Source organism: Artemia sp. Qi Xiang Cuo, chromosome 9 (genome assembly GCF_049724085.1).
Source record: "Artemia sp. Qi Xiang Cuo chromosome 9, ASM4972408v1, whole genome shotgun sequence".
NCBI lineage: Eukaryota > Metazoa > Arthropoda > Branchiopoda > Anostraca > Artemiidae > Artemia > Artemia sp. Qi Xiang Cuo.
Window position 1 is genome coordinate 16,137,037 of NC_142802.1, and position 12,210 is coordinate 16,149,246.

The 12,210-nt window shown below is 37.9% G+C and overlaps 1 protein-coding gene across 1 annotated transcript in view; it reads right to left on the minus strand.

The window, feature by feature from the left end:
- Positions 1-2,594: 2,594 nt before the first annotated feature.
- The window catches only part of LOC148948368 (uncharacterized), a 66,184-nt gene continuing 56,568 nt past the window's right edge, over positions 2,595-12,210 (minus strand). Inside the window, exon 4 of the mRNA XM_089094907.1 lies at positions 2,595-2,713. Coding sequence (XP_088951033.1) covers positions 2,595-2,713 — 119 coding nt within the window. The remainder of the gene's footprint in view (positions 2,714-12,210) is intronic.

Below are 12,210 nucleotides of genomic sequence, written 5' to 3' on the forward strand. Positions count from 1 at the left end.
ACAATTGAGAAAAGCCAAAATTTAACGAAAGGATAATTATTTCTTTTTGCGAGAATTTGGGATTGTAAAACAATGGTGGGAGGGGGTTAGGGTAAAAGAATATATTTTATGTTTTCCATTGATTATAATGATGTTTGTATGGTTTGGGGGGGGGGTGAGGGGTTTGAGGTAAAGGAATATATTTACGTTTTAGCTGAATATACTGGAGGATGTCCAAGGAAAATTCGTTTGAAAATAAAATGCACTTACATTGCTAATTGCGGCTGCCAAGACCTCAAATTCATCAATACTATCCATTCTAGGTGTTTACACTGTGTCAAAATACTTTCTGATAATTTAATCACATTGCATGTCCGTTATATACGAAATCTCAAGGGCTAATTGTTATGTAGCGGGTAAAAGTATATGTAACAAGCCCTCTGATTGGCTGAGAAGGGATGAGTAACCCACTCATTGATTGGCTGAGAAGGAAACACGTGATCTAACTGTTTCCTGGGAACTCATAACATTCGTCTCGAGCATGTACATGTCCAAAACAACAACAACATCAAATGCTGTTTCCTATTTCTGGACACCTTGACATTCGCTGAGAGCGTGCACTTGGCCAAAACAACAACAACAACAAATACTGTTTCCTATTTCTGGACACCATGACATTCGCTGAGAGCTTGCACTTGCCCAAAACAACAACAACAACAAATAAATCGACCTTGACATTCGCTGAGAGCGTGCACTTACAACAACAACAACGTCGACCTTGACATTCGCTGAGAGCGTGCACTTACAACAACAACAACAACATTGACCTTGACATTTAGGTCATTGACCCCATTAACCACGTGTTCTCCCTAATGACTCTATGCCCATATATGGAGTCCCGTCAGTATTCTATGCCCATATAAGGAGTCCCGTTCGGAGTCAATAAGGCCCTTCTACTTATGTCTTTGAGGATGACTTAATCCCCCACAGTTCCCGAGGAAGGGTTGCAAGTTACAAACTTTGTCCATTGTTTACATATATTATTGGTTATTGGGAAGTATACAGGTGTTTTAAGGAGGAATTTTTTCTAGTGGGGGGTCGGGGTCGAAGTAGGGGTTACGGGAGGATCTTTCCATGGAGGATACTTCCTTGGGGGGAGGAAAATTTCCATGAATGGGGCGCCAGATTTCCTAGGATTATTTAAAAAACGATCAGAAATTAAATAAAAAAACAAAAATTTTTTTAACTAAAAATAAGGAGCAACATTAAAACTTAAAACGAACAGAAATTATTACGTATATGAGGGGGGTTGCCCTCTAGTCAATACCTCGCTCTTTACACTAAAGATTTTTATTGCTTTCGAAATATCTATCTATTCTAATTACCAGCCCTTTGTGATCGAAGGATTTGTGATTCGTACAAAAATTCGAAATTCATAGTGAAGAGTGAGTTATTGTACAGGGGAGCGAACCCCCTAATATACCTAATAAAATCATACGAATATAGAAGTTCATTACCAAAGTTATTTAGTAAGTTACATCAGAACAAAATTTCGAGAAAGCCAATTAGCCAAAAAAAGGAAAATTAATATGCGAATTTCGTTTTAATTATTCATGACGGTGAGCCAAAATCAAAGCTGCATTAATTCAAAAACGTTCAGAAATTAACTAAAAAAAACAAGTTTTTTTTAACTGAAAGTAAGGAGCGACAATAAAACTTAGAAGGAACAAAAATTAGTCCACATATAAAAGGGATTGCCCTTTCCTCAACACCTCACTCTTTGCGCTAAAGTTTGACTCTATCATACAACTTTATTTTTTAAAACAATAAAAAAGCCCCTTTCATATACTGAATAATTTCTGTTCGTTTTAAGTTTTAATGTCGCTCCTTACTTTCAGTTAAAAAAACTTATTTTTTTAGTTAATTTCTTTTCAAAACTTACCAGATTTTGGTCCATTTTTCGAAGGCTTTTAGTATTGGCCAGTTTGGTTGCAAATGTCTTTAAAAAAGTGTTTTGTAATAAAATGGTATGCAAAACGGTTCTGTCTGAAGTCAATTTTCCCTAGTGCTTTTCAGTCGGGAAAAAAACTCACAACAAAGTTTGGGCTATTCTTTCTTCTTCGGCTGTGAGAAAAGTAAACAGAAGCATATGAAATTAGACAACCCTCTCTCACGAAGAAGAGAAGAGAAATCCACTGGAGTTTTTTTTCCTCCCATGTGTTTTTAGGCAGAATAAAAAATAACGAAAAAGAAAAACAAAAACAGTCAAACAGAGCCTTAAGACCTGGATAGGGTAGCTGGAGCGCTCGACAGGAAGAACGAGAGAGCGATTGAGAGAGAGAGAGAAAGACAGAGAGAGAGAGAGAGAGAGAGAGAGAGAGAGAGAGAGAGAGAGAGAGAGAGAGAGAGAGAGAGAGAGAGAGAGAGAGAGAGAGAGAGAGAGAGAGGGGAGAGAAACCAAGGGTATTAGAGGCATTGCTTTCACATCAACAGAGATATAAGTAGTATCATTTCGTGATAGTATTTTTGACAGTGCCGTTGCTAGTGGTTTCTGTTTAAGTTATTTTAGGAAAATATTAAACTTTTCAGTTGAAAAAATTATAACAATAAAAGATTTAAAAACACCGAAAGTGAAAGCATAAAACTACGAACTGACCTGAAGAGGTATCAGCAGCTGTATTTTCACTTGAACTTGATGAAGATGATGACGACGCTGCTTCAGATGTGTCTTTGACTGAAAAGAAATTAGCAAATCATCACTTTTAGCATAAGTAGTTTTGATTATTTGTCACATTTTTTTAAGCATTCGGCGGTATTATGCAGAATTTTTTTTTTGATCTATTTTAGAAAGAGAAACATCTCACGAATTAAGGTCATCATAACCACAGAAATTTTTATTATTTTGTCTCAATGGATGTGAGTAGCTTTTTTTTTCATTGAGCCTATAAAGCTCAAGATATTTGAAGATCGGTTAAAAATACTTGAAGTCACCAAAATTCTTTATTTTCATAGAATATAAATATATTCTATATTTATTCTTTCTACGTTTGTTGATAATGTTATTCAAAAAATGTGTTGTAAGTGCCAGTTAAGTATGATGTATTATTAGTTGAAAATAAAAGTCAAGTCAAGTCAAAAAAACAGTCAAGTCAAGTCAAGTCAGTACAAATGCCCAGTGAAGTTTAAGTGTTTTGAGGGTTGTAGTTGGAGAACAGAGTCTGTATTGCGCAAGGAAAACTTGTAAGTTCTGATTAAAATTGCTATGGAATTGGACAAGTCCAGAAACAAGTTTTGCGTGCACAAAGTAACCATAAAACGTGATCGCTGGATACTATTCATAATGAAAGTAGAGATGACCCTATTGATCGTGACCCTACACCATATATGGGCATAGAACCACGTGGTTTATGGTTTTTGTCAGTGAGAATGAAAAAACAGGAATTTTGTCACATTTATGGATGTTTCCATGGATGGTTATGTGTGTTGCTCGATTTATTTGATGGTTTTCATGGATGTTTTCATGGTTTTTGTCAGTGAGAATTTGAAAAACAGGAATTTTTGTCACATTTATGGATGTTTTTATGGTTTTTGTCAGTGAGAATTTGAAAAAACAGGAACTTTCTCACATTTATGTCTGTTTTTATGGATTTTGTCAGTGAGAATGAAAAAACAGACACTTTAATGGATTATTGAGTCTAATGGGACCAGGTCAATGACACTTTCTTCATGTTGTTGCTCTCAGCTAATGTTATGATCCAGCAATAGTATTTCTTGTTGATACTCGAGCCAAATGTTAAGAGTTTCCGGGAAATAGTTAGATCATGTGGTTCCTTCTCAGCCAATCGGAGGGCGTGTTTACATAACAATTCACCCTTCAGATTTTGTATATAACGGACATACAATGTAATTAAATTATCAGAAAGTATTGTGACACAATTGAAACAACAATGGATAAATTTGATGAATTAGAAGCCATGTCAACTTCAATTTGCAATGTAAGTACATTTTTTATTTTCAAATAAAATTATTTTCCTTGGTCACCCTCCAGTATATTCACGTAAATCCCTCCCCCCCCATACAATACAAACATCATTATACAATCTTTCTACTCGTTGGAAAACGTAAAATATATTCTTTTTACCCTCGAAACCTAACCCCCCCCCTCACTGTTTTACATTCAAATTCTCGCAAAAAGAAATAATTCTCTTTTCGTTAAATTCCTTCCTTCTATATTTCCAGCTAAAGCGACCACTGACTTCTGTCAATTTTTAATGAAAATACCGCTCTGTTTTGACACAATCTCCAGTGTGAGGTTAAAATTTGCTATCACCCCTTTTCCATTCGTGTTTACAAACGCGGTCAAGTCAAAAGGAACTATTCTTCCATCAAAATTAAAACGCAATGATGCAATAATTAGGCACAGACGTAATGCTATATTTTGGAGAAGTGAAACAGATTATTTTCAAATTAAGGTCTAACAATATATTTAGGACATTATGTAAAAGGGAGGAGAGGGGGCAACGCCTCACTTCTAACAGCTTCGTTGTAAGTAAATTATGTAAAAGGGAGGGGGCATTGCCTTCAATTCTACCGCCATCATTGTACAATGAAAACAAACTGTGCAAGGCTAGAAAGAAAAGTCTCTGGGAGTTGCATGAAGCTTATATGATGTGTAAATTGAATAGCATTTTAACCTATGTTTGTAAAATTTAGGTCTATAGGCTGCTGGGTTAACGATCTAATTTAAAGCCTATAGGCTGGAACATTTAATATTTTTCTAAATGGTAAAAATAGAAACAATGATTTCTACCCTATGGCTATATATTACTGATTGTCATGATTTATTTTTTTTACAAGTTGTCTAATAAAAACGTTTGATTTCTAAGCCTAATATATTTCTCGCGAAATTTTTACTTTTTGAGTTACTGAAATGAGATAAATGCTTTTCTAAACAAAATTATGGTTAAAAACTTTCTTTCTGTAAAAAGGGGTTAATTATTTTGATACTAATTTTTTCTCTTCTTTTTAAGGCAAATTATGAAGAATTTGCAGCCCCTCCAGCTGTAAAGAGAGCTATGGGTAACGCAAAGAGCGAAGAATGCTCGTCGCCATCACCCAGTAAGAGAGCAAGGGCTAATAATGTGGCCCCTGCGAAGGCTACTGTCATACAATATGGTCGTTGGCCAAAACCCCCCAGCTCCACACTGCCACCTCGTCAAGTGCAGCCATCTGTGCCAGCCTTTGGCTCGACTGCACAAGTCACAGCTCCTGTACAAGTCGCAGTCCAACCTGCGCAAGAAATTAATAACAGCGATTGCACATCCGCTCTCCTTGGACCTCTAATTGCTGCCTCATCAACGCTAGGTCAGGTAATTACCCTCCAACACGTACTACCTGGACCATCCGGCACCCAAGTGCAGCCAGGATGTGCATATATAAGCATTTTTCCTACCTATCTATTTCTTCCAATATTTTTTCTTTCTCACTATTTTTCAATATAAACTTGTCTCAGCGAGATATTAACCCCTCACCCCCACCACTATTTTCTCTGCCCTCCCTCAGAGATATCTAAATGTATTTTTTTAGCAAAGAAACCACTCTTTTCTCTGTTGCTATCGCTTCACATATAGTTTTAGATACTATTGAAACTCAAAATGCTATTCCGTTCACAATTGAATATTATCTTGTTTTAATCTTTGGCTTAAAGCTCCGCACAAGCATATAAATAGATCTGTTTCACCACTTTTCTTGTCTTGTTCTATCATTAACGGTTAGGCCACCAAGTCTAGGATATCAATGCTTTTACGTAATTCGGTGCATATATCTGAAAATAGCGAAATTGTCTGCAAAATTAGCGTTAGATATTTAGGAAATTGGAATTCTATGTAAGAGCGAAACAAGTTATATTCCCAAAAAGAATATTTACTATTTATGACATTGCTGAAAAGGGGGGGGGGCATATGTTCACTCAAATCTTTTTGTTCACTTAAAAATCGCAGTCAATTACTGCTAATGCTCAACGCCTTTGAAACTGAATGCTATTCTTCACATAGTTTTAAGAGAGATTATTCCATCTGTCACATATTGACGTTCTAATTTACACTGAATATTTCTATCGTGCCAAAGATTTTAGCGAGGGGAAATCAAGTTAACGGTTCTCGACATTTTGAAGTTCAATCCAGGAAATTGGAACACTCGCGCGGCTTACAATAATGAGTTCACTGAATCTGTGTGGAATTAGAGAAAAATAGTGACTTATGCAGTCTATGCGAATATTTCAACTTTTGAAGGGCATTATGTAAAGGGGACTGGGAGCCGGTCGGGAAGAGCTGCGGGGGTGCGCTGCATGAAGCGCCGCGGGCCCGAAAAGCGCCGCATGGATGAGCCGCAGGGATGCGCCGCAGGATGCGCCGCAAGGATGCGCCGCAAAAAAACTTCTACGTAAAACTTCCTTCTATGTAAAGCGATGTTTTAGATTGTCGTTAAGTTGGAACTTTCAGTTGAATTAACCAAATGCTAGTATGTGCATACTGCTATAGCCCTACTCAGTGCTGACTTTAAATAATACGTAAATAATCCAAATTTTAACAGTAGGGATGATTTGAACACTTTGAGAATAAGCTATTTTTCATTTATAGGTTGATGCATTGGTCCCATATTCACCGTCCAGTGAAGAAGGGGAAGAAGGGGCAATGGAGTTTCAGGACAATTCAGCCATCAATGACTGCCACGGTATCATTAATTCCATTGAAGTACCATCTTATGAGTTTCTATACAATTATTTCAATGTAGAACCTAGCACAGTTGAGCAAGCGGACTTGAGTCCAAATACCCTACAAATTTTAGAGGATTTTACAGGGGACCCTCCTCCCACTGATTACCTACTTCCACTTCAAACAACTGAAGTGGAGCATAGTCCAAATATTGTTGAACAACTTGGGGGAGGGGTTACATCTTTTCCCGATTTTCAATTATCCAACACAATATTAAATAATATAGTTGTTTTCACTGCAACGTTTGGGGATCCCTTTAATTCACTTATGGGGGGAAATTTTGTGTTTGATCTTGTAGAGATTGTGCATGCCTATGTAGATAAAATTCGTGCACTACGGGAGAAGCAAATTCAGTTGTGGGGGGGTAGGGATTCAATTAAGGTTTCTATTGTTGTAAAGGTTTTTTATTTGAATGAGGGGAAAAGCGAAGTTTATTATCATTTTATACATTTCGAGATGCGAGCAATTTATCCAAATTTAGAAAATTTTGAGGGAATTTTTAGTGAGTGGGTAGGGCAAATTATAGCCCCTCTCGAGGACTATAACGAAAATGGAAGCGGGTCTGTAGTTTTATTTATTGAAAATTTAAGTGTAAATATTTGTAAATTTAATAAATATTTTATTTTAAGCAGGAGGCGTGGGGGACGGCGGCCAGTTGAATTAAATTATAATTAAGATCTAGCAGGCTGTCAAGGTGTCCAGATGATTTGTTTTGAAACAGATCAAAAGTATTTCAAGTATGCTTTCCTCACATCAGCATACGAGCCTCTGGCACGTGACGCTAGCAAGAAGAATTTAGATCACTGGGCTGTGCACGGGAAAGAAGGGTCTAATTTCTCAGTTGTAGATTTCTATTGTCTAGAGGGAAAATACCCAATAACGCTTAGATCTATAGACATTTTTGAAAGGGTTAGTGTTCATTTAATTATTGACGTTACTGTGGTTCAATCTGACACATAATTTAAAGATGGAGCCCGCTCTATAAAGAAGGGGGAAGTATTCCCAATGAGTAGCTCTTCCGTTGATTTGGTTAAACACTGGGTTTGGTTGTTATATACACCACCTAGTAAACCGAATACAATCGGTCATTTTAACCCTATCACTGACATTAGTAGAGTTCTGGGGGGTGGTAAGAAACAGAGTGCCCGTTTCTACTTTCCAACATGCCTATCTAGATTTCGGACTGGATTAAAGCTGCGAAGTCATATAAGACATTGTAGATAACACGGATATCAGACAGTAGAGTCAGTTTCAGGGGAGAAGTCCATTTTTTACTTCAAAAATTTTCGAAACATTCTTTTCAAGTGCACCTCAATGTAATTAGACTGTGAGGCGCCGATAGTGGAGACGACCGATTCAAAGTTTCCAATTTATATCAATGAATACCTCCCCATAGTAGCGTCTTCTACTCATGCATAAAGAGACAATTCTAACACCATGCAGTTGTTAGAAATAGTTGAGACATTGGATGAGGGAGATGAATGCATGGTCAAGGCATTGACTAAACTGATTGGCATGGCTACTGATGCTAGTTCTCGTTTCAATTTACCAAATTGTGTTGTATGCAGAGTCACTTATTGATAAAAAATAAAAAACCAGATGTGTGTGTGTTAATGGATAGTGGTTAAAGTAGTCTCAATGGAATACCGCGACGCTCGAGGGGCCCCGGACCTTCCAACACCCTAATCCCTTGGGGCAGGACATCTCATCGGGGGATAGTCATTTTAGGGCGGTAGCACATCAATCGTCTAATTTAAATGTTAGCCAACAGTTTTTTATTCCTGTTTTTATCCATAATTCTAATTATGACTTAAAATTTATTTTACCAGCACTGGCACGTATGCACGGGGAGGGAGGGGGAGTACACAGTCCATGGGTAAATAATTCATTTACCTATAACATTATCCCCAAATCGGCCGAGAAGTTATTGCTTCTCGAACTGAAATGGCAGGTAGTGGATAATGGACGTACGTGCTGGAATAAAATTAGGTTTTTAGATTCTTTTAGTTTTTTCCCCAAATCATTGAGTCAACTAATTCAAGTGCAGAAAATCGACAATTTTGACAGCTTTCCCTTGCTTAAACAGCACTTTCCAGACAGTGAAATGTATGACTTATTAACCAGCAAAGGTGTATATGCATATGATTATTACTGTTCTGGCGCTCGCTTAAGCGAGGAGAAACTACCCCCAATTGAAGCTTTTCACAATTCACTGACCAACAGTGAATGCACAGCCGAGGAGTATGAGTTTGCCAAGAAGGTGTGGTTCAAGGGGGATTGTAAAAATGAGTGGGATTATTGTAGACTGTACTTTGCCAGTGACGTTCTAACTCTGTTGGATAGTCTGTAAGAATACAGATCAGATCTATTCAGAGTTCGGGTTAGATATAGGATATTATTTTTCTACACCCCATTTAGTGATGGATTTAATTTTAAAAATTAGTAGGGAGGAAATAGGCAGAATCCCCGACGTAGATCAACACCTTCTTGTAGAGCTTTCAATGCGATGTGGGTGTGTTTTTGACGAGAATTGCATCTTATCAACCGATTCGAGCGGAAAAGCACTGGTGCAAAGTAAAATGTAGTGTTCTTGGACATGAACTCATTATACCCCTCGGCAATGTCCCACTACTCTTTGCCGTGTGGGAACTATCAATGGCTTGAGAACCCTTGTGAGTTCCCTGACATTAACACCGTCGAGGACAACGGGCCACAAGGATGGTTCTTTGAAATTGACGGTCACATTCCGCTGGCGCTTCACGACTCTGTCAAATATTTTGTTTTTCCCAGTATCAATCGACCAGTGACCAGGGACTCGCTGAGCCCATACAATCGATCATTGGTTGAGGATAAGGGGATGCATTGGACCCCCTCTAAACAGAAACTGATTGCTGATTTGGACCCTAAGGAGAATATCGTTGTTCACCATGTGCTTTTGCACTGGATGTTGAACAATGGTTTCAAGATCACCAAAATACATAGGGTCCTGCAGTTCAATCAGAAACCTTATTTGAAAATGTTTATCGATACTTTTGTCGATAAACACTCAGGGCAAATTCCAAGGTAGAGAAGGCCTTGTAAAAGCTCATTCTAAACTCAGCGTTTGGCAAAATGCGTGAAAGATTACGCCACAGATCTCGCTGTGCTGTCTTGACCGGTCCTGTAGAGTGCGCATAAATTATTGCCTATCCCAACTTTACACCATTTACGAGTATAGAGGCCGGCATGGTTCTTCTACACAGGAAAAAGCGAAATGTGGTACTGAACAAGAATATTGAAGGCGGTACTTCAGTACTGGAAATTTCCAAAAAGCTCATGTTGTCTTTTTTTTACAATTTGTGCAAGGTGCAATGGCCACGGGAGGGGGAGGTTCAAGTTTACTATGGGGATATAGACTATCTGCTGTTAAAGGTAAATGGGACCGAAGATTTATTGGGTGATTTAGAAAAGGGGGAACACATCAGCTCGCGGATAGATTTCACCAACTGGAATCCATCACTCTACCCCGAGTTGGTAAAACGTCAAGCCCCCAACCAACTATTAATGTTAAAATCAGAGAAGGGGAGTGATTTGATATCCCAGGGAGTGTTCTCAGGCTCCAAATTTTAGTGCGTTGAAACACACAGTGGGGATGAAAAGAAGACATGTAAAGAAGTGCCTACACATTTTGTAAAGAGCACTTGCAGCTTGAGCATGTACAGCGACTATGTAGAAAGTGGCTTAGTACCGAGAGCACAACTGCTTGCAATTCACTATCTACAGTATAGAAATTACACTATGAGAGCGGAAAAAAAATGCAATGTCATGTAAATCTGACAAAGTCTATGTGCTCGAGAATGGTGTGAGTGTCCTGCCTCATGGTCACTATCGTATTTCAGACCGAGTTGAATGCATAGACTATCGTAATCAACTTGGTCTGGATAAACTAACCTAATCTGAACTAACCAACTAACCTCCACCACCACCACTGACCCAACTAACCCAAACCCTACCCCGTAGCAGTGACGAGAACTATTGTTTTTCCATCGCGGTTCCCGGTGGGGTGGGGGCCCCGGCCCGCGGCCGGCGCCCGGGGGTGGGGGGCTACCAATCACTATAATGTTCAACTGTGCTAGTTCCAAGTGTATTTTGTTGTTGTACAAAAAGTGTTTTTTGTTGTATAGAAAAGTGTTGTACAGAAAAGTGCTGTAGATGGACAAAAGTGTTGTACAGAAAAGTGCTGTAGATGGACAAAGGTGTTTAAAGACAAAAAGTGTTATCATTGTTCATGTTGAACAAATAGAATTTTCATGTTGACCATGAAATTTTGTCACGTTGAACAAGTGTTCATGTTGTTGTATAGAAAAGTGTTGTACAGAAAAGTGTTGATGTACAAAAAGTGCTGTAGATGGACAAAAGTGTTTAAAGACAAAAAGTGTTATCATTGTTCATGTTGAACAAATAGAGTTTTCATGTTGACCATGAAATTTTGTCACGTTGAACAAGTGTTCATGTTGAACAAGTGTTCATATTGCTGTAATAAATGTTGCCATGAAATATTGTTTTTGTTCTTGAATAGATAGATCTATGGGGAAATTACTACCTACTCATGGGATACATATGGTTTACAGTTAGTCATAGTCCGACTGTTGTCAACAGCATGTATCAATTTAAAACACCCTTCAGATCGTTTCTGTGTGGGCCCTCAATGTCGGGGAAAACAACACTTTTAGCTAGAATAATTCAAAATTGCGATAAAATGTTTTTGGAAAAGCCGAAAAAATCTACTATTGCTATAGTATTTGGCAAGAGTCCTATGATAAAATAAAAGCTATTGCCACAGCATACCAATACAATTCATACGAGGACTTGATGTTTTCAATAGTATTGAACCTAACTCGTGGCTGATTATTGATGATTTAACTGAATCCATTGAACAGTTCTCACAGAAAATGCTGCAATTGTTCACAGTTCGCTCTCATCATGAACATATTTCCATAACCCTAGTTTTACCCGATCTGTTTCATCAGAGCAAATGTATGCGAACCCTTGCTTTGAATTGCACTATCTATATTATCTATCGAGTCGTTCGTGATTCTATCTCACTAATAAATCTCAAAAAACAGATAAAACCAGGTGCCCCAAAAATTATGTTGTCAGCGTACACACAGGCGACAAGCAAGCCCAACGGTTACAATTTTGCTGGATCTTAATCAGAGTACACCCGAGGATCTACGTGTAGTCACCGAGATTTTTCAACAAAGAAATTACAGTATATCTTCCGGTGAACAGTAGAAAAGGCTATTAGTTGACGTTATGACATTGAAGAAACTACAAGGACAACGGCATTTATTTTCCCTTTTAAGCACTTCAAAACCATAACTAAAAATAAACTAAACTAAACAATACTAAAATCTAAACTAGAACATTAAAATAAAACTAAACTAAACTAAAGTAAACTGCTAAATTAAAACTCTAA